The sequence below is a fragment of the Falco peregrinus genome, chromosome 2, assembly GCF_023634155.1.
Source record: "Falco peregrinus isolate bFalPer1 chromosome 2, bFalPer1.pri, whole genome shotgun sequence".
NCBI lineage: Eukaryota > Metazoa > Chordata > Aves > Falconiformes > Falconidae > Falco > Falco peregrinus.
In genome coordinates this window covers 91879670-91902195 of record NC_073722.1, presented here as the reverse complement: position 1 = coordinate 91902195, position 22526 = coordinate 91879670, and the positions used below count along the sequence as shown (strand labels likewise).

The window sequence follows — 22526 nt, the reverse complement described above, 5'->3', positions numbered from 1 at the left end:
ACCAGGACAGTTTTCTCGCAGCTGTACCACAGTATACACAAATATACAATAATTCCAAAATAAATGAAACCCAAATGTTTACAGACTTATTAAGAATATTAAAGTAGAAAAGCCCAGCTTCTGAAATTCTTGGATAAAGTTGTCTTTTAAAAACATGCAGTCGCATTTAGTATGTAGAACATGCTACCAAAGTTCCAGTCATTCAAATAAGAACCATAGAGTATAAATATCTTGTGATACGTAAGCTTCATTACTAATAATACTGAAAAAAAAAGAATCTGCTTGGGTCTTACAGTGTTAGATACAACTGAAATATTTTGTATTGACAGTTTCTGCTGCAAAGATCTCACTGTTCAAAAGAAAAGATGTTTTCACAGCCACATGTAGGACATTGTATTTCTCAACAGTACCTGTAAAAAAAATAAAAAGAGTATACAGGGATTTCATTCTGATTTTAGAAAGGATTTGAACTGAAAACATTATTTTTGTCACACTTTGTTTACTTCTGAAGGAAGTTCTTGTGCAGATGGGTGTTAACCACCAAACTCACATCCCATAGGCAAATCAGACTGTAGTTCTGTTTCTTGCTGATTGAACATGTATATTTAAGTGACTTGCTTCGCAGTACTTTCTGAAACAAATTAAAGTGAACAGCAACATAAGACTGCTGAGCTTCCACTGTTTAGTTTAGTAAATTTGTAAATTGAAAAGGAGAAACAACCGCATAAATCATTATAGTAGAATCTTCATTTTACTCTCTACAATCTTTAAGAATGACACCATAGTGCTGATTGCCACATGACCAGCAAACAAATCCTAATTCTAACCACAAACTATGGAACCAAACCTGCCTAAACACAAAGTTCAGAATACTGCGATTATATAGTAGTAAAGGCTACCTGCAAATGTAGGTGTTGATCAGAAAAACAATTTTTTAAAAAATAAAGGTGTTTGAATACAGGTGTTTGGTTTTGGACTGAAGATTAAAAAAAATTAAAACTGCTCCCCAGTTTTAGGGTATTGCTTTTAAGTCACTAGTAGTTGCTTCTTGTGGTATACTTTGATAAATGTTATACATGTAATTAATTACCTGCCCTTCCCAGATTGCAGCATGAATGAGAAAGTAGACTGCAGAAAAATAAGACTTGACTGGGGAAAATAACCTGTGCTTTTTGTGTAGTTGATCGGGTTACTCATTCAGTGTTTGTATCACAGAAAGCAAAACCCACCTGGTTTCTAGTCAGGTGTGTTTGTGAGCTGTTACTGATGTAGCATAGTGCTGTTCAGTTATCGTGGCCCTGTAAGAAGGCTCCACCGTTACCCTGGATGGTAGGAGTGTCAGCTTTCTGAGGCATTTTGCAACCTTAAATATATCATTGTCATGAAACCAGCAGTTTTGTGTCAGGGAACAGAGTCGCTGCATGTTGCAGCCATCCATGCAAAAGGGCAGCTGCCCTGACAGGAAGCTACAAATTCTGTAATGCACATAACTGAATACCACGTACAGAGTCGTGGCTGTTAAAGGGCTAATGAATGTGCGAACCTGGTTTGGTGTTAACGAACAGCACTTTGAAGACTTTCAATCATGTTTTATTGTTTATATGAATTATGCAGATTGTGCCTTGCCAGTACATGCTGCAGACAATGAAGGATGAACAGGTTTTCTACATTCAGCACTTGAAGTCTTTGGCATTTTCAGTGTACTGCCAGTGCAGGAGGCCACTGCCCACGCAGATTCACATCAAGTCTCTCACAGGCTTCGGGCCGGCTGCCAGCATTGAGATGACCCTCAAAAATCCTGAGGTTAGTATTGGTGTCAAGAAAATGACAGCCTGGTAATAAACTGTAACCGCTTCTCTCAAATATCAAAGAAATAGTAGAGAAAATACTTCTAGGAGTATTTTTTCAAGGTACAGAAGATTATGATAATATCAAGGGAAAGGGTAAGCTAATACTAAATAGAAAATTGTAAGAAAAATGTCAGACTACTTGCTTTCAAAACATTTTAAGCTTCTGGTCTTAAGTCATAAACTAAAAGGTTAAAGATCAGTGCGAAAGAGGAGAAAACGTGTGCCGTTGCTCGGGATTCTGAAACATTTTGTTGTATTAGTCTGTAGTACTCCCACAAGAAAATGTTTATGTCCAACCTTTATTTATATATACATACATATGAATTCACTTCCTGTGCCTAATGACAGATACTATAGTAATTCCCTGAGGTAATGGAGAAATCCCCCTCTTTCAGTGGGCTTATCTTTCATCTGTTTTTCAAACTGTAAATATTCAAGCCCCGTTTCTGGAATTTCAGGGATTTCAAAAGAAGAGTAATCCATCCTACTTTCCACGAAGGTTTTTCATTCTTTGAAAGATAACAATGACTGTTTTATTTAGATTTAATGGACCAACTAAACACTTAAAACACTTACCTTGGGATAAAGACATGCTTGTTAGGATTTAAAAACGTAGTTTCAAAATCATCATAAAACCAACCTATCACCACATTCCATTACTCACATAAAACCATAAGCTCTCACTGAAAACCTCTAAAAGCAGTATCACCCCAGGCGGCTCATCTTCAAATTCTCTCCTCATGCTTCCCTCAAAAAGCTATCGGTTCAGCAGGGTGGATTTTGCAGCAAGTCACAACAGTCATACTTCAAGCTGTTTAGGTGTAAGGGGAAGAGCAATAAACTTGTAAGACCCCTGCAAGCATCTCCCTCCCTTTAATTATGTTCCTGCTCTCTTGCCAGGGTGGTACACTTCTAGAAAGTGACATAAGCAGAAATACGATACCCCTTAATGTCTCTGACAAAACACCGTAACTTATTTTTCCTCTAAGCAGATTAACTTGCACTTTGCATTTCATGTTTAATTTCCTGAAGTTACAAGACACCATAAATGGGGCAAATATTTTCATGAGCAGCTTGCATTCAGCGTACTTAATTAATCAGATCTCTACTTTTTCCATTTCACACGCGCTTGCTATTCGTCTGCACTGCAGACTTCCAAACTTCATCTGAAAAAATAAGAAAATACCCTGACCATTTCTAAATTATTGAACGTGTCTGGTCAGGCCCATCATGTTTTTTCTTCAGAGAGGAGTTACAAGCAAACATGGGTTTAGGGCTGACCATATGGCAAGCAGCTTTACAGAAGATGACCTGCAGGTCCTGTTTGGACAAGATGAATGTGAGCCAGCACGTGCCCTCTCTTGAGAGAGAGCAGACAGGGTGCGTTAGGAGGGGTGCTGACGGTAGAGCAAGGGGAGTGATAATTCTCCTCTCCTCAGCACTGGTGAGACCTCACCTGGAACATACTGTGGCTGGTTCTGGACTCCTCAGTACAAGGAACATGGACATGCTGGAGCAAATCCAGCAAAGGGCCACAAAAATGATGAAGGGATGGGAGCATCTGATAACTGAGGAGATACCGAGAGAGCTGCAGCTGTCCAGCCAGGAGGGCTCTGATAGTTGTGTATAAATACCTGATGGGAGGGAGTGAGGAAGATGGAGCCAGGCTCTTCTTGGCAGTATCCAGTGATGGGATGAGAGGCAGCGGGCACAAACTGAAATACAAGAAATTGTGTTTAAATGAAAAACACAAGAAAACTTTTTTACTGTGGGGGTGACTGAACACTGGAACTAGTTGCCCAGGCAGGCTGCACATCTCTGTCGCTGGAGGCGATGTCCAGTATCTCTGTGTCCAATGACGCAAATACCCAGAGTCCTGGGCAACCTGCTGTAATTGACAATTTGAGCAGGAAGATTGGACTAGAGACACTTCGGGTCTCAGCCTCTTGCAATTTTATGACTTTTTTTTTTTTTAAAATAAAAGATGAATTTAATAACTTACGACTGTTAGGCTCTACAGGAGGACTACACATATATTATTTACAATACTAATTTGCTTCTCCTTATTGTTAAATGGTGTTGAACAGCCTTGACTTCTTACAACCCTTTACACGTTTGTTTTCTGAGGGGTGAGGGGTATTCTCTTACAGAGAAGCACTAACACATGTACTGCAGATCTGGTGAATTAGTTCAGTTCTGATTCAAAAACCAAAGCATTTCTGAAATAAAACTGTGAGCTGTAGGACTTAAAGAATTTCTGACATCACACCTGATGTTCATAGAAAGTATGTTATACCTAATGCCTAGATAGAAAACCAGAAGTGAGTCTGTCCGAGCAGTTTCTGAGTTGCAGTTCTTGGTCCTCGCATCAGATCATGCTGTGCACTGTTCTGTAGGCAGTATGTGAATGGAAGGAGGTGAGCAGACAGCATCAATTGTAGCAGAGGGATTTACAGAATAATAGGTTTAAACTCCTGCTGTTTCAAAGTCTGGTATCAGCCTGTCCAAAGACTGTTTTCATACCTTAGTTTCCCTATATATATATATAAAAAAAATCTTTAGATAAAAGTTTGAAGTGCACTAGTTTTAACTAGCAGAAATGAATTGTCTGTAAACACCCTTTTCCCAATATCTCTTGAGTATGAATGCCTTGAATGTACTTAGTATCACTCTTATTTTTCCATACTCACTGCCAGTCTGTGTTTGTGTGTTTCTTGCATTAAATAGTTTTTGACATATCTGCTGATGATTGTGTCAATTTTATTGCAGAGGCCCAGCCCAATCCAGCTATACTCGCCTCCTTTCATACTGGCACCCATCAAAGACAAACAGACAGAGCTGGGAGAAACATTTGGAGAGGCCAGTCAGAAATACAATGTCCTTTTTGTTGGATATTGTTTGTCTCATGATCAGCGTTGGCTTCTGGCATCCTGCACTGACCTTCATGGTGAATTGTTGGAAACCTGCATAGTTAATATTGATTTACCAAACAGGTAGAAACATCTACTTTTTACCTTATATCTAGCTCTGTAGTTGTCAGCCCTCACTCTCATCAGTTTTTTGCGCATCCCTTCTGATCATAATTCATGATGACCTGATCATGATAATGTTACAGTGAGAATATCAGTTGGTACTTACGTAACTTACAAACTGCAAAGAAAAAAAAGTACTGTTACACTTGTTCTACAAATGCTGCCTACAAATCTTACCTTCCAGGACAACTGATGTGTTGTTCAGCATATTGACAGCTCTTGCATGTCACTGCAATAATAGTAATGAAAGCGCACGTACTTTTTCTGCTCTGTGTTAGTAAAAAGTAAATTAGGCACTCTACAGAACTGTAAGAACTCCTATAGAGGGGCAAGCAGTGAAACAATTATGTAGACTAGAAATCTGAATATTGTCCTCAGTTGTCTTCTTACTTCCCCTCCCCCTTTCCTTAACTTCCAGGTCAAGGAGGAGCAAGTTGTCTGCACGTAAAATCGGTCTGCAGAAGCTGTGGGAATGGTGCATTGGTATTGTGCAGATGACTTCGCTGCCTTGGAGAGTTGTCATCGGGCGGCTCGGCCGCCTGGGCCACGGGGAGTTAAAAGGTATGAACTGTCCGTGTTCTCAATGCCTTGGGGTGCAAGGCTGAATGGCTTAGAGCTGAGGGCGATGATCCTACCCTGGCAGTGAATTTGTGTATTGGTTTGCATAAACAATCTGTTTGTACAATGGGTTTGACATTACTCCCTCCTGTCTGGTAGATGTTGTGTAGATTAATCACGATTTACGAAGTGCACTTCCAAGTGGAAGACATGGGTTTTGTCACATGTTAGAAAAAGGTCTGAAGAATAGTTACCCTGTCACAGAAATAAAAATAGGATTCAGTTCTGATTCCTAAACTTAAACATAAACGTAACAATTATTGCAAAAAAAGTTACTGAACAAAGAATTTATTTTTTTTTTTGCGATATACAAAACTACCTGATAATCAGTGTTAACCAGCAATAAGGTACACTCTGCAACCTGCGAAGAGTTCCCCAGATTCAGCATTCCTAACAGCTTAAAGGAGCTCTGAGCGTTGCAGCTATAGGTGCCTTAATCCAAGCAAGGGCAGGGCCAGCCTTGCTTCCCTTCAGCAGCGATTCCTCTCACTCATCCAAAGACAATGCGTCAATGCAAAGATGCATTCAGCATCTTCCTTTCTAATGGCTGTGGCTGCTATTCAGGTTTTGTTTGGTAACTGGAAGAAAATGGGATTCTGAGAGGGATTCTTCATCCATCTCCTCAGTTGGAACATGAAGATAAATTAGATGAGAGGATAAAGATATTTCATGAGCGTTTGTCCTTTTATATCAGTAACTGAAGGAGACATGAATCCTTCTGGTTACCTTATTGTAAGAGATTCTGTATTTCATGAGATGGGAAAAATACTTAAAACCAGTGCACAATGCATAACAGTTCAGTCTGAAAGCACAAAGGAATACTCTAGGGGGGAAAAAAGCGGTATATAAATGCCTTCTCCTGTATATCACATGCAGGGGAGAAGAGCTGTTGCCTGCCCTGGTAGGGGAACGTGCTACCCATCACGCACACAGGGGCTACATGGAATGAAGGCAGGAAAACAGACTAAGAATTTAATCAACTCCCTTCCTCTGTTTGGACACGTAATGTCATTTAAGTGGCTAAATGGAGTTTCTTGAATGGATATCTGCACCTCTATTGAAATTTGCTTTGTTTAGTGTATTTTATTCTAACAAAGTGTGTGAATTTATCTCTCTTTGCTTACATTTCAAGTTTTGCAATTAATGCAGCATGTTAGATGAAAGCAGATGTCCTTTTTGAAAAAGGGATCAGTGCATTTCAGGAAAAGATTCATATGTACAAAAAAAAAAAAAAAACCACAAAACAAACAAAAAAAACCCACTTTTAAAAGTCTTTATAAAGATTCCAGGTACCTCCTCCACCTTACATGTAGAGTGAGAGACTCATTCTTGAAGAAACACATCATCTTCAGTGATTTGTCAGAGTAATGCAATTAGCTCATGGGAATACCAACAAACTACCACTGAATAACTGCCTGGATACCCACTCTGCAAGCCATGCGTCTTACTTACATGGGGAGGCGGTCCAGAATAGTAGAGTGTTTAAGAAGTGCAAAGGGTTATTAATAGTTTGCTATTTTCAAGCAAGTGCTGGCTATTTCAGGACTCTGTTCTGCTCTATCATCATGTTTATTCATTTCAGACTGGAGTATCCTCCTTGGGGAATGTTCCCTGCAGACAATCAGCAAACAACTGAAGGAGGTGTGCCGCATGTGTGGTATCTCATCGGCAGACTCTCCTTCTATCCTTAGTGCCTGCTTAGTTGCCATGGAGCCACAGGGGTCCTTTGTGGTGATGCCAGGTAAATTTTATCCACATATTTAAATGCCAAAGAAACTCTTTTATCATACTTATCACGTAAGCACATTAATTTTGGGAGACTTCTGGGTCCAACAATAAGACCTTCACTAGTAGGGCTAAATGTGGGAGAAAACAGGGTAAGCCAGCAGAATCCCCCAACATACCACAAAGAGATGCTGTGTTGGGAGCGAGGGTCCTGGGGGGAAAGGTTCTGACAGAGGGCTGCCCCTTTCCCTTGGGGAGGCCATGCTTTCAGGTAGACAGGTTCTCATCAGCTGAATGTGACGATGTAGATGCCCTTGTGCAAGGAGGACTGCAGACACTTGAGAGTCTACAGTGTGAAAAAGGAGGAGCCTGTGTAAATGGGAGCAAGGATAAACATACTTGCCTTTTCATATGCTTATTTAGAGAGTTCTATTATAAGCAGCAGTCCACAGAGTTAAGTTGCAATAAAATTAAAATTTTGAGGTTCCCTTTATTAACTTGTTGTATTACGTAAGCATGTACTTTTTAATGTATGTGGTGACATATCCTTACAAGCTGCTCTGGTTTTTGAAGCTTAGAAATAAAAATTACTACACAGAACAGAATTAAACAAGCTTGAAAATTACTCATCAAGTTGAATAATTTTCAAAGCAGAGATTTTGTGACGTGAGAAAATAGATGGCAAGTTATGCTTTTTTTTCACGTCAATCAAAGTGGAGTATATTTCATAATTATACAGATATGTGCATCAAAAATAAATTTAATTTGTTCATTTAACAAGTAAATCTTTGATTAAGGGGCAGCAGAATGAAAGGAAAGGTAGGGTATTGTATGAGCATTCACGTAGCTAAACATTGTCTATACAACCTGTGATCTTAATTTCAAGCTCTTCTAGTAATTTATTCTTGTTACAGTAAGAACCTTTAAACACGCATATTCACTTCCGAACACAGCTTAGATGCACAAAAAATTAATTGAACACAGAACATATATTTTGAAGATTATGCAAATTAATGTCTCTGCCATTGCTTCTGTCCCGGAAGATGCTGTCACTATGGGATCAGTGTTTGGCCGGAGCACTGCGCTGAATCTGCAGTCATCTCAGCTGAATACCCCTCAGGATGCCTCCTGTACACACATCCTGGTTTTCCCAACCTCTGCTACTATCCAGGTAGCACCAGCAAACTACCCCAATGAGGACGGGTTCAGCCCTACTAATGGTAAGTGAGCACGCGTCTGGTGTAAGAGGTGAAACATTTGCGAGTACTCAGTGGCTGCTCAGCACATAAGCAGAGCTGTGCCAGTCACGAGTGAAAAAACCTGAGTGGAGCAGTGTTCTCCCATGGACCCATTCCACCTAATTTAAAGAGAACACCGCTGTACTGTATGGTTACAGGATGGCATACTATGGGGGTTTTCTGAAGTCTGTTCTCAGATAATCATGCTGATTTATTCCAGAAGCGATGTGGACTAATCAATACGCGAAATAGCACAGGCTATAAAATGCTCTTTCTTGTTGCTGTGATTTATCAGGCTAACTTGTGTTTTATAGTAGTGCTTCACTTCATGCCCTGTTGTGTACAAAGCTGGTGAGGAAGGAAGTACTTGTTCTAGAATTTTAATCTTCTTGTAAAGTAAGCAAAATAGACCAACCTGAGAATTCTTCATGTTAGCAGTGTGCTTTTTCAAGCATATCTAACCCTATAGTTTGCAGCAGAAGACTCTGACTAACACTTCATATCAAGTAAGTATTTTCCTAACTGTTCTGCTGTAAATACTTATCAATGATTGTAAAATTATTTAAACCAAGAGTAGCTACAAACATTTACAACAGAAGTATTTTATGAAAAGGAAAGTATAGTGACGAAGAAAAGCCCACTCTCTTGCAAGAAAGAGTCCGCTTTGATCTGTGCCTCCTGGAATTTCAGTGGGCCTCCCAGAAGGGAAGTTACCCCTCTTAATGCCTAAGCAGCTGTCCTTTCAAGGCCCCAGAATCCTGACTGAACGCTGTGCTGACAAATATTTAACCTGCGTTAACCTGCCCTTTAGTGCTTCAGATGCTAATTAGAATGAGGTACAAGAACTGGCGTTTTCCAAAATGGTGTTAAATTTAATTTTCTTAACTCGGTTCTACTTAATGATTAAACTGTTTTCTGTGCTATTAGCCATCTCATTTCTGTTCTGGAGGCCAAGCAGAGCATGACATTAGTTCTGTTTTGTTTACTGAGGTTGTAGGAGAGAAGTTAATAAACTTAATTCATTGCTTTTGCAATGTTTCTCCAGAAGATGAAGAAAAGCAACCACCTGTTTATTTCAGTACTGGGACTTCCAGTGAAATTAGTTCAAGACACATGTGTCCTTTTGCATTTTCATGTGGAGTAAATTCTTCTTTTTCAAGAGAAATTATTTATTGGAGTATGTAGAAATGCATGACTCTTATTTAGGGCTCTGCATGTTTTAGTATAATTTGGCTACAATTCTAATTAATCCAGTTAATTCAGACAGCTCCCATTGTCCCTTTGTGCCCTAAAATACACCTTAAATGCCATTATATTGTTTAAATGTCTTTGCCTGCTGAGAAATCTGGATAAGAGAAAAAACCCTATAAACCATATTGTGATGCTTATAATTTTTTGCTCTGTGTTTATAATCTTAGCTTTCCATTATGTAAATTATTCATGGTATAACCTGTGTTGCAAATGACTGAGCAATGGAATATACTTCTTACAGAATGCAAACATGTTTTCACTGTATCTTTTTACGCCTTTCCCACAGATTAACATAAGCCAAATTAAAATAGCAAGTTATGATAATACAACTGTATTTAATTTCTGAGATGAAAGTAAAATATTAAAAGCTGTGTTATAGGAAATCCTGGTGCAGTGTTTGAAATAATCATGAAAGCACATTGCCTGTGAGTGTGGAGCAGGCCTTGCTGCCCTTATTGATTCTGGGAGCGATTTCCTTGAAGCCGCTAGGACTGCTCCCAGAATAGTTTGAGCAAATGTGCCGAAGCGCTGGCGTGTAGCAGTAGAAGCCCAAAGAGCAGCACCTGCTGAGAGTAACACATGTAGGTTTGTTTAATGTACTTCAAGTATTTTGTTAATGGATTTCTCTGACCGACTGCGGAGAGGTGTCATTTTTTCTGTTAGAAAGTTCAATTTGGATTTTTATTAAGCTGGTATGACAGGATTTTTGTTCATTCTGTGACCATCGTTAAAATTCATGATTTTAATAGGTGTCTGCCAACTCTTCCTTTCAAGTCTGTGCGGTTGCAGTCAAAGGTACTAAGAAGGATTAAACAGTGAAGTGTTTATCTCTCCTTTCATCTGTCTCAAGATGTTAAAAAAAAAGATAATAAATTAAAGGGAATGGTAGTACATTACAAAAATGAGTACAGCGCATTGGAAATTAATTGTCTTCCTTTCCCTTTTCAGATGACATGTTTGACCTCCCATTCCCAGATGACATGGACAATGACATTAGAATTTTAATAACGGGGAATCTTCACTCTTCACCAAATTCCTCCCCAGTTCCTTCCCCTGGATCACCATCTGGCATTGGAGTGGGATCACACTTCCAGCATAGTAGGGTAAGGCTGTAGCACTTCCAAGGGGATATGCTACTTAAAACACAAAAAAAGACCTCAATCCTCCAATAAAAATCTCTTTTTCCTGTAGATTCTCAAACATAATTAGATAACAGCAAGCAGAAGTTAACGTTAAAATTGAAGGTGCTGGTTAAATACTGTTATAGAAGATGCCTCTGCCTTGACCATTTAAGTCTCAGGTTAATTGTTAGTGTACAAGATAGTTGAGAGGAAGAGACGAGGAGAGAAAAGCAGAAAAGCTTTATTTTTATGTGGTAAAGCCACACCTAATGAACCGGTATAAATTTAATCTGTACTCATCCATTTTTTTCTGGAAAATCATATGGAATGTCCCTGGCACAAAGTGTGACAAGTCTTTGAGAGAAAGGAAGATACGACAGCTCCGTTCACATGAATTTCTAGGGGAGGCAAGAAGGGAGATAATTCTCCTAATAATAAAACCCTACCCTTAAAAACTCCGCAGGTGCTGGATGTTTATGCAGATGTTGTTTTCTTAGTGAAAATTAGCCCAGAGCACATAGTGTTTCTAAGGTATTTTTGTTTGAAGTGGCTTTATAAAGTTGGTTCCAACACCAGTGATTACTTAAAATGCAAATTATTTTTGGTAATTCAAGGTATTTTTTTGAATCAGCTTTAGCATAATTTGGATCGTGCTTGATGGAACTCTTTTACTCATACATTTAATTGTGTAAGAGACTTCGTTGTACTCTTAAAATGGTTTCCATCACAAGTATGTAGAACTTTGATGCTTCATAATTTCCTGTGGAGAAGTTTTATTGTAGAAATAGTGCATGTAAAGCAGTAGCGTATTACTTCTTTACTAAATAGTACAATATTTTGTTTAAAAAACAGGCTAACTTTTATGGAAGGGACAGATAACCCCATGCATTTAAAAGTTCTGGTTTACTGATCTGTAGTAATTTCAGTAACTGGATCTGGATCTGTTACTATCACTGGTGGCTTCAAACAGTCTCAAGCAGAACTAGAAACCTGGTATGAAAGGAAGTATGGAGTACTGAGAAGAGATGTGTGTACAGCTAAGATATATGTCTGTGAATGATGCTGCTCAGCCTCGGTAACAGAGGACTGCAGTCTTCTAAATGTAAATAAAAGATCTTAGGAAAAGAACTCCTATTCCCTGAAAATTACTAACTAAAAGGTGTTAGTTTCATCACCAGGAAGGAAAAAGTCCTGCCTGTATTTTCCTTGCAACAGCTGCAAAATGCTTCAGTGGTCAGCTTAATACAGCCTGGGAGTGAAAAATCCCTTCTGCGTCGGCCACCAGAATGCTAATACTGTATGTTGTGATCTCAGTACACAACCTCCTTACCTTGTGTTAATACCCCAACCCACCTTCCAAAGGCCAAGTAATTGCACATTACTGTTGCTTGGTTATTTCAAACTGGTATGTGGGCAAATTAAAGGTTTTAAGTTGTGTTACTAAACCCTCCAGCCATGAATCACAACTCATCACTCATTACAGTTTCTCCCTCTTACTTAGTTCATTCAACAACCTCTTTTCTGTACCACTTCTCAAAATGCATTTGCAAAACTTACTCTCAATGGAACTCCATCCAAGTGGCTTCAGAACAGCACTGAAAGGTTAATGAACACAGAGCTTGGAGACGTGGGCAGACCATTTCTAGATGAACCTGTCATAGTAATTCAGTTTAACCATTAACAAGGGCCTAGTAATTGATGTGTAATTTTTGGTTTTAAAAAAGCAACAGCGTGTGATCATTACCTTGTGGGTCGGGGAAGGTCGAGCCTTCGTCCATGCAACCCATAATTGATTGCTGCAGTTGAGCAGCGTAAGGCCTGACCGCTCCACAGCCAGTTTGCTGTTAGGCTTTCGGAGTGCCCACAGCCAGGTGAGCTGCAGCCTTCTCCGAGCTTTATGGAGTGTTTAACTTCCTTTGATTCCTGATCAAGATATTACCATTGGAGAAAGGCCTGCTTGAAGGACTAGCAGTGAAGGCTTTGTGATTAAGCTGGCTTCTGTGAAGTGGAATCTTTTTCTTAAACCTTTTGACTTAAAAGATGTGTATGGATTAAATGAACTGCTGTCCCCATTCTTCTGGGTTAAGTTACAAGCCAAAATACTTCACAGGCATCTTTTGGGTTCTTTCTCTGTGAAATAAAACTGAAAGCAAACTAGGTGTTTGCAAACCCAAATGCATTTAAAATAGGAATGTACTCTAGAATGGAATGGCAGTCCCACGTGCCGATACCCAAGGAAACCCTGGTAGGTTTGGCACTGTGGTTCGTGACAGATAGGATACATATATATGCAGGCACACAGAGAATGAGGTAAGCAAGCTCACACCAGGTGCTCCTATCCAACAGCCTGGGGTCGGACAGGGTGTGGAAGGTTCATCTACATTTCACTCTACAGAAATAAAATCACAAACATATACGCTGACAGGCGGTGACTCAGTCTGATGAAATTTTAACTCTCTCCTCTCTAACTCTTTGGTCCATATATAGGTATATGAGTATCTAATATTGCAAAAATACAGCATATGAATAAGTAAGTGGTATAAATTGAAAAGCAAGACAGCTGTTTCCTTTTCCCCACACTTCGCATGCTGGGTAGTGTCCAAGTGCCCACAGCAAGGAATAGCAAGTGTAGCATTTTTTTTCTAAGCTCTGAATGTAACTAACTGAGTAACTGAAAAAGCAAACAGCCAAACTTTGGAAGTTACAGGTACTCTCTGTTCTTCCATATTCCAGTATTTAATGCATGCTTTTGCTAGCTGAAGTTAGAAGGATCTGCAGTGCAAACTGCTGGTTTTGCTGTGTGTAGGAAAAGCCTATGAGGCTTCATAAACTTAAATCCAACACCAGTCTGCATGCGCACGAGCAGCTGTTCAGATTCACAGCCTGAGCCCAGCACCTCGGAGTTACTCTGCAGCATCAGATTCCACACATGCTGGGTTCCATTGGGGAGGTTAACATTGCTGTTTGGGAATCTAAAGTGATTCTGGAACATAAGCCTGGAAAACCCAACGACAGGGGAAACAGGAAGGGATTAGACAACTTTAAGATTCGTGTGTGACTGAAGGATAGCTCATTAGGAACAAGACAGAACTGGATAAAATACTGAGTAATGAGTAAACAAAGTTAATGTTATTGGAGTGGGACATAATGGCGTAAACCAACAAACCTGCCTTTTCAACTCTTCTTTCAGAGCCAAGGGGAACGTCTCCTTTCCCGGGAAGCCCCGGAAGAGCTGAAGCAGCAGCCTCTTGCTCTCGGATACTTTGTATCAACTGCCAAAGCTGAGAACCTTCCGCAGTGGTTCTGGTCGTCCTGTCCTCAGGCCCAAAACCAGTGTCCCCTTTTCCTGAAGGTCTGTCGTGGTATCCTTTCACAGGGGAAAGAGAAGAATTGTTCTGTTTATAGCCTGTGAATTTTCTTTGAAAACGTTGGCTTTGCATGTTACTGCAACTGTGACAATCCTGGAAACAGAAATGCAATTTCAGGTTTAAATTTGCTTAAGATAGCTGGCTATTGAAACTTAAATCTGTGTTGCTAAGGTCTTTACCTGAAAATGGAATAGTTCGGCAGCTTCTAAATACAGAATCATCGCAGCTCGATCTGCTATTACAGAAACATCCCAGTTTTCGTTTTCAGTCAGCCTAAGGCAGGAGGGACATACCTTCTGGTCTGGTGTACTCCAGTTATGACACACAGATCAGAAGTTAGAAAGGAGAGCAGCACCTCCAGGTAGAGTATTTACTATCCATTTCTGTTCCCCTAGTTGCACAGTAGAGTCTGCAGTGTCACAGTGAACCGGATACTTTCCATTCTAGAACTGCAAGTGCTTCTGTGACACATAAGCAGAACTGGCTCAACTACTAGAGAGTCACTGAGCCCTGTAGAGTGTCATGCAGCTGCTTATCTGAATGAATCAGAACAATGTGAGCTAGTGAGCATGGAAAGAAGGTGAAATATCTGCCTTGGCGAGCATCACATAACTATTTAAGCAGACAACATATGGAACAGTAAAGTTAGTACCATTCACTTCATCCATTCCCAGCTTTAATTAACAAACACTAAACATTTTTGCAAGACTCTTAACTAAACTCCCTCATCCGTGTCTATCAGGCAATTATCAGAGTAAAGGTGTTCAGTGTTTCTCAATTCTTTCCTCGTGCAACAAAAGCGATTTTAGGACCACTGGTAACAGTAATTTGCAGTCAGCCTGGCAGGCTTTGTGTCCAATGTAGCATCTCCACCAGCAAAGCACTGGACCTTACTCCTTACACTGCACTCTTCATGGGTCGATCTCCGTGAAGTATCTGCTCTTCCTTAAACCAACAGAATGGAGATCTCAAAATAATATGAAAAATTAACCACCATGGTTTTGGAGCTAGAGAGGAAGTTTTATGCTAAAGTTAAAACTACCTTTTTTTTGTGAATGAGTAATCCAAAGACTGTTCCAGTGCCAGCAGTAAAAACATAGTCAGTAGAGCTCCAGGCAACTTCATGAATTCCTTCCATAAGCTTATACTAGATTTGTACTAGAGAGAAGGAGCCGCCACCCTTCCCTACCCCACCACCCCCCAGCCCAACACAATTGCGCTCTCAGATCTAGGCTGAATTAAATGTTTAATTTGACTTGGAACATGCTGTTTTGGTTTGGACAATTTTTAATAAAAGCAAGGGGCTGAATTCATGCAGTGACTTGTACACCATTCAGTGAGCAGGGGATGCTGTCTCCTTCATGCTGCACAGCACTGCAATTAGGAAACTTGTATGGCATGTGAGGCGTACAGATTCAAGTCATCTTTGTCTGATTTGGATTAAGTATTTTTGAGCTAAAGTATTTCACCTCTAATGTGCGTGCCGTAATTGGAGGAATATAAATTAGAGGTTTTGCCTCGGCAGGCTGTGTGGCGTATTAGGCTACCCACTTGAAAGGCTTACGTGGTTGCTCTACTCCCGGCACAGGATCAATATGAAATCCCTTCCCTACTCCTGCACAGACTAATGCACAAGCCTTGCTCCAGCAGAAGGGTAAGACTGGGAAGGCGTCGCAGCAGAGCAGGACGAGGGCTGCCCACAGCGCTCTGGTCAGACACCCCAGCTCAGTGCGGCACACTGTGCTGGGCCTCCTGCTGGGAGAGTCTGAAGACTCAGGACAGTTTGTTAATGAAATACAAAGAACCACTGACACATCCCAGGCATTCCCCCTCATCACTTCTTCCCTGACCAACATTACAGAATTCAGCATCCTTTTTTCAAGTTCCTTGATTCCAGTCAAAAAGAGAAGTCAGTTTATTAAAAAATTTAATTATTGCGGAACTTGGAACATGGTTATGGTGAGTTCCACACAGAATTGCCAACTCTTCTTGCTGCCCTGAAACAATTCAGAATGTATTTGTTCACTGTGACTCTTTAGAAGTACTTGCCTATACGAAGAGCTAATTTGTGCTTTTTTTCCTTTACACAGGCCTCATTACATCACCATATCTCTGTAGCGCAGTCAGATGAGCTTCTACCTGCCAGAAATTCTCAGCGAGTTCCTCACCCCCTTGACTCTAAAACTACATCAGATGTCTTGAGGTAAGGCCTTCTAGGTTTTGTGTTTCCTCCCTGAGGTTCTGGGGACTAAGCTCTGAAATTTCAGAGAGACGTTTTCTTGTCAGCCGGGCAAAATTACTTCTTGGTTTTGTCAACAGCTAGTAACTCTCCTATGCCCTACTCGTGTGTCTCAGAGCAGTGGGCAACTCTTACTATAGCTGCTACCTCCAGCAGCAAAGAGTGGAACTTTGAGGGTTCCTTCACCAGTTTTCCACAGGACTGTACAACACTATGTATGTAAGGAAAACTTAGAAACAGTGTTGCCTCACCAAGTGGACACCTCGGTTTACCTTCTAAAGATTGTTGTGTTTACCTGGTGGTCTAATCTGGACTGTGCCAGTGATTACTTTTACTCACCAAACTAAACTGAAGGAGATAAAAGTACTCACCTGATACCAGTATCTTAGGAATTGGATATAAAGAGGACATTCTTCCTGAATTAATATAGACTTGTGTATCATATTGTTGAAGATAACTAGAGGACTGTTTGCCTCCATCCCAGCTGCTGGGGAAGGAAAAAAAGATCTGGTTTATGAGACAGCATACAGGGTGGGACAGCCAGTGAACAAACACATACATCAAACCTGGAGAGATCAGCAGGAGACATGAGGACTAATCTAATCTAAGGGAATTGGTGGTGTATGTATTCTACAAGATCTGGATTTGCATCGTCTTGAGGACTGAGCTATCACAGCTGTCTTGGGGTACTCCTGCCTTTTTATTTTCTCATAAAAGGGTGATGCAGTGCATGGGGAAAGGTCAAGATACAACAGACACAAGTTACAACATGAGAACTTCAAACCCAATGCAGGATCGCACAAGTGTGCTCAGGTACTGTCACAGGTTGCCCAGAGAGGCTGCGGAACCTCTGTCCTTAGAGGTGTTCAAGACTCAAGTCTTTGAGTACGGGGGTATTTGAACCTCTGTGATTCCGTACGCCCTCACTGGGGAGGGCCTACATTCAGGTAGCTTGGTTCAAGTTCAGATGTACTAAACCTAAAAATCCATGCTTCCCCTGCTCCCCTTTTCAGTGAGTTTCCCACTGTGTCAACACCACCAGCGTTAGTACAGCCAGGCAGGCCTCGTGACATTGCATCTCCGGGAGAAACCAGAGATAAGTTTAAGTAAATCTTCTAGAAGAGACAAGAAGGAAAGGAGTAAACAATTCCAGTTTCATTTCTCTCTGCATTTGTCTTCTGCAGGTTCGTTTTGGAGCAGTACAATGCACTGTCCTGGCTTACGTGTAACCCTGCCACCCAGGATCGCAGCTCCTGCCTTCCTGTCCACTTTGTGGTGCTCACTCAGTTGTACAATGCCATCATGAATATACTTTAATAGATAGAAAAGCACTTGTTCTTCTGGCTTATTCTCCCCTCAACCTGAGAAACGTGCCACAATCTGCAACGATCACGATTTTGCTTCTCTTCAGACCAGTCCTGTGCTGTGCTTCTGTTCCTCCAAAAGCACATGTGAATTCTGCAGTGTTCAGAACTAAACCACCCATTAACATCTCTGGCAGCTTCAGTCCAAAATCTGGGAACATCCAAGAACAGTGAACACAGAGTAACCTCAAGCCAGTGTTAGTTTGGTGGCCCAGGAACTACTGGTCAGTGTGATTATTTTTTTTAATATTTTATTTTTTTAAGGAAGACTACAGTATCTTTTTGCATTAGGAACTCTGATAAACAACCAAGAGCAGTTTCAGCCCTGCAAGTAAAAACACATTGTAGTGACCAGTTTGGGTTGTCTAAAACTTATTTCGTTGTTTGATCATCGTAAACTGGGACTTTGCAGGAGGAAAAAGGCAAAACAAAAAACCACAAAACCACACAGTTGTAGACTCGTATAAATATTAGAGTTTTCTGTCTACCTGGAGTTCCTGTCAGAGTGGATTGGGATGAATGCATGCATTTGTTACCTGTCCATGTAGATATGAATGGTCTGGAGATACTTTATTTATTTTTAGGTTTGGGAAGGGGAGGGATTAAATTATAAAGGACCAGGAACAGTAGAATATCTTAAAAATCCAGCTCCGTTCCACTGTAGGGTTATTTATCTACATACCTCTCACTCTTCTGACCTAGAAATCAAAAATGAAGCTAGTAACAATCAAAGTCCAAGCGGGGAAGGGAAGCGTGTTCTGGTAAGGACAGACTTGTATTTTAAGGAATTCTCACCTGCATTTAGCCTGGTTAAAGCAAGAAGTGGCCGCTGTTTAATGAAGGATAACACTACCTAATGGAAGAGGAGTGAGTGAGAGGTAGGGAGGAAAATTACTTTAAAGCCCAATGTAAGGGCAGATGGAAAGTGGTAAATTAATCTATTGTAGAGCTATGATTGAAATATATTTCCAGTAAATTTAGTGATGCTAGAAAACTATTTACTGAAACCCAAGTCGCCCTTTAATTCTGGGCAGACTCGTCCATGTACATATCCAAAAATATGGTTTTTGTTTACACTAAATCAGTTACAAATCTGGTGTATTTTTTCTGACTATAGGAATATTATTTCAAAGAAATAATTTTTAAAAATTATATCATTAAATTAGTACTTGAAGTTATACCACTGTGGTGGAAAAGTTACTTTGTTTAGTAAAATGATTGCCATTTTAAAGGTTAATGGCTAATTGAAGTATTTTTATGACTCCTTCATTCCAGGCTTCAAGGGGTTTATATTTAAACTCCATTTTCTAATGTTTGTTGTTGCACTGTGCAGCAGGCATGGACTGCCTTACATGAGGGGTCGGGCACTTTGATCAGGCTGTGTGACCTAGTTATCTATCTGTGGAGAAAAAACTACAAATTTTAAAGTTCTTCCAAAAGACTTTCATGTTCTGGTTAAAAAAAATGAAATTCTAATATTTTAAAAAGTATTTTTCTTGAGATAATGTAACATTTAAAACAAATTATATAAAATAATTAAAAAAAAAAAAGAATTGCTTGTGTAATGAGAAGGTGAAGTCAGAGAAGTAACCTGTAAATGGATTATTTCATTCTCTGCACCAAACCTCCCATGTGGGTATCCTCTTTGCAATGTATAGGTTAAAAAAAAAAAAAAAATCTGATATCAAACCATTTGTATCTAATGTGTACAGTGTAAAATTGACTTTAAAAATATTGCAGTACTATTTTTTCTTAATCAGAAAAGAAAATTCTCAAGGCCTTTTGAAGAGCATAAAAAGATGAAGATTGTAAACTTGTATAAAAAAATTTAACTTGGGGAGGAAAAAATGTAAAGTAGACATTTGTAATCTTTTACCATTTGGGGGTTATTTGTTCCCAGGATTCATCTGAACTTTGGATTTTTATTTTGTTTATTGTTTTTAAATGGGCCGTTTTTATCCAGGGGCGTTTCTTCCCCAGAAACCTGGTTCTAAGCAAAAATTAAAAATAAAAAAAGGGCAGCAAGGCGTAGTTTTCATCTGGTGTTTTATTTAATTTTTTTAAGTTAAGAGAAGCTGGTGACATATTTATACGTTTTTGTGCAAAATAAATGAATGGCAATAGATTTTAAAGAAAAATCTTATGTACTTCAGTGTGAAAAGTTCTGTATAGTATTTCCCTTAAATATGCATTATTTTACTTGTGAGTTTTTTACTGAATTAATCTGAAATGTACAAGCCCTGGCTTTCCTACAGAGTGAAGAAAGTTATTTTATTTTTTTTTTTATTTCTAACTTTGGAAAATCATGCCTAAATCAGAATTATTATTACAGTTGTTTGAGCTAAAGGGAGAGGGAGGGGGTGGGGAATGTCCAGCATGCTTGTATGTATATTTCAGAACCTTTTTTAAATGTAAAAGCTGTACATTTCTGGGGAGTTCTGAATTTCTTTTTGGTTTTGTTTTTTTTTTTTTCTCTGAGCATTTTGCAGTGAGCTTCTTTTATATATAGCCGACAATTTGAAAGAAAACAAAAAAAAAATGTGAAGTTCATTTTAAATCTACAGTATATCGCTGGTACAATACACTAAAAAAAAAAAAAGACTTTGATAAAAAGAAACAATAATAATAAAGACCTCCATTTTAAATGTCATTCATATATACCTTGTGGATGAGAGCTATATACTTTTACACACTTTTTTAGATGAATAAATTATTGAATTACTGAAACAATTGCTGGAGTTTTATTCTTGTGAGTATTCTCAAGTTTGTACTCAAGATCTTAAGTTTTAGCATTACCAGTGAAGAAGGGCTTGCCCTACGAGGTGTTGATTCTGGGTGATATGAATGGAACTGAAATTAATTTAAAGGCTCTTCACTATTTCTTTACTTTAAAGACATGCACTCCTGCCTTCCCTGAGTTAAGCCGGTGCCTGCCTGCCTCTCCTATCTGCTGCCTGTTAAAGCTCCTTTCAGAGTCATAGGGCTTATGAAAATAGATGAAGTTTCACTTTGCAACAGTACTTCTCTTTAAAACTGAAATCAAAGCAAAATCTTTCTATTTAAATCGTCTGTTGTGAGAGGAAATTTGGTGCCACTAATGTAAATGCCGATATAAGCAGATTTAAAATTCTGCCAAATGGGGCGGGTGCAAGCAACCTGGCAGAACTGGTGGCACGCACACAGGAGTTGCTTTACATTAGCAACTCTAATCATGAAACCTTCGTCTATTACAGAGGAAATTTCTCTGTATACAGCAGGTGAGTCTTTAACAGGAGATTTCAGTGGCATTATCAGTCTTGCAACCTCCCCCTGCAGCAGGATTGCACGCAGGATAACTGAAATACAACCAGATGTGCTGCTTCAGCTTGCTCAGGAGAGGCTGTGGAATCCCCATCCGGGATGAGCCGAAGAGGCAGCTGGCGTGTCCTTGAGCAGCCTGGGCGAATTCTGCCTGCTGTGAGCAGGAGCGTGCGTGGGCTCTTACGACTTCAGGAGGTCACTTCAGACAGCCACCCTGTATTTAGCAGGTTCATTTCTGGACTGTTAAAATGAGATGAGAGTGTTTCTGCAGACCCCAAATGCATTTAGAACTGATCTTTGTAGCTCACTCTCTTGCAAAGTATAACAAAATAACTTATTTTTCCGTGAAGAGAGGGAACCCACAGCTTCTGTGGCTGCATCAAGGAATTGCCACTCCATTTCATGGCTGTTTTAGTGGTCACTCGGGATTTCCTTAGGGCTTGTGATTTCCAGCCCACTCTAATTTTGGTGCACCTTATTTCTAAATTTAAAGTTAGATTAGTTATAAAAACAGTCCCTAAAATTTTGCCTTTTTATTTCTGTCCCAACTTTCAAGCTTCTATCTTTCAGTTCACTTTACTATCCGTAAATCCATAATAAATGACGTTGTACAATTAACTTGTACAAGTGGTTAGCGAATAGTTACACTTCAGCCTTCCATTGTGAGTGCTGTAAGTACAAGGAATTACTGCAGAGCAGTATTTTTTTAGATGGAGATTACTTGGCAGCTAATTCATGGGCTTTGAAGAGAAAAACTACCAGTTAAATACTCTATTCCATAAAGACTGTAAGGAAGAAATGAATGAAAGCACTAAAATTAAAATCTCAGTTGATTTGTAACAACAAGAGTATTTATGACAAATGGATACAGTACTGTGATGATGGTCTCTTTAACAGCAATGAAGAAAAAAATTTTGATAATTAGGCTGGCATTAAACTACTCTTCTTTTTCCAACTACCATTCTGTTTTGGGCAAAACAACATGGCCACCTGAAAACAGTCTGAACACACATAGAAAGCATCAGAAGTCATGAAAGTAAACATTAGGTTTATGGTCTGTCTCTCACCATTTATGGTGGAAATAGAAACAGCCCTGAGATCCCAAAACAGGAAGTCTTTGGTCTTTAACAACAAAGCAGTATTTATAAAACTATGCTGCTTCCACTTCCCTATTTTGAAACTGAACCTTAACACTCTCAACAAATGTTTACATGGGCAGACCCTGTTTGATGTTCCACCGACTGTTCCCCTACCAGGTATCAAAGCGGCAGGGCTCTCCAGGGCATACGTAAACCTCAGCGCTGTTTTAATAAAACCTGAAACAAGGTGACACCGGCTTCTGTGCGAGGCCAGCTCTGAGCACCAGCTGCCCTCGGCTGTCCCTGCCTGACGTCCACCTTGCCGATGAACGTGGACTTGG

The 22526-nt window shown here is 39.7% G+C and overlaps 1 protein-coding gene across 2 annotated transcripts in view; it reads left to right on the top strand.

Annotated features, from left to right (window-relative positions):
• Nucleotides 1-20536, top strand: part of MED13L (mediator complex subunit 13L) — a 203299-nt gene extending 182763 nt beyond the window's left edge. For both annotated transcript variants that reach the window (XM_027780866.2, XM_055797996.1), the window contains exons 23-31: nucleotides 1615-1803; nucleotides 4620-4843; nucleotides 5301-5443; nucleotides 7083-7241; nucleotides 8269-8445; nucleotides 10663-10817; nucleotides 14026-14187; nucleotides 16294-16406; nucleotides 17627-20536. In XM_027780866.2, the coding sequence (XP_027636667.2) occupies nucleotides 1615-1803; nucleotides 4620-4843; nucleotides 5301-5443; nucleotides 7083-7241; nucleotides 8269-8445; nucleotides 10663-10817; nucleotides 14026-14187; nucleotides 16294-16406; nucleotides 17627-17759 (1455 nt within the window). In that variant the 3' untranslated portion in view covers nucleotides 17760-20536. The remainder of the gene's footprint in view (nucleotides 1-1614; nucleotides 1804-4619; nucleotides 4844-5300; nucleotides 5444-7082; nucleotides 7242-8268; nucleotides 8446-10662; nucleotides 10818-14025; nucleotides 14188-16293; nucleotides 16407-17626) is intronic.
• The last annotated feature ends 1990 nt before the right edge of the window (nucleotides 20537-22526 follow it).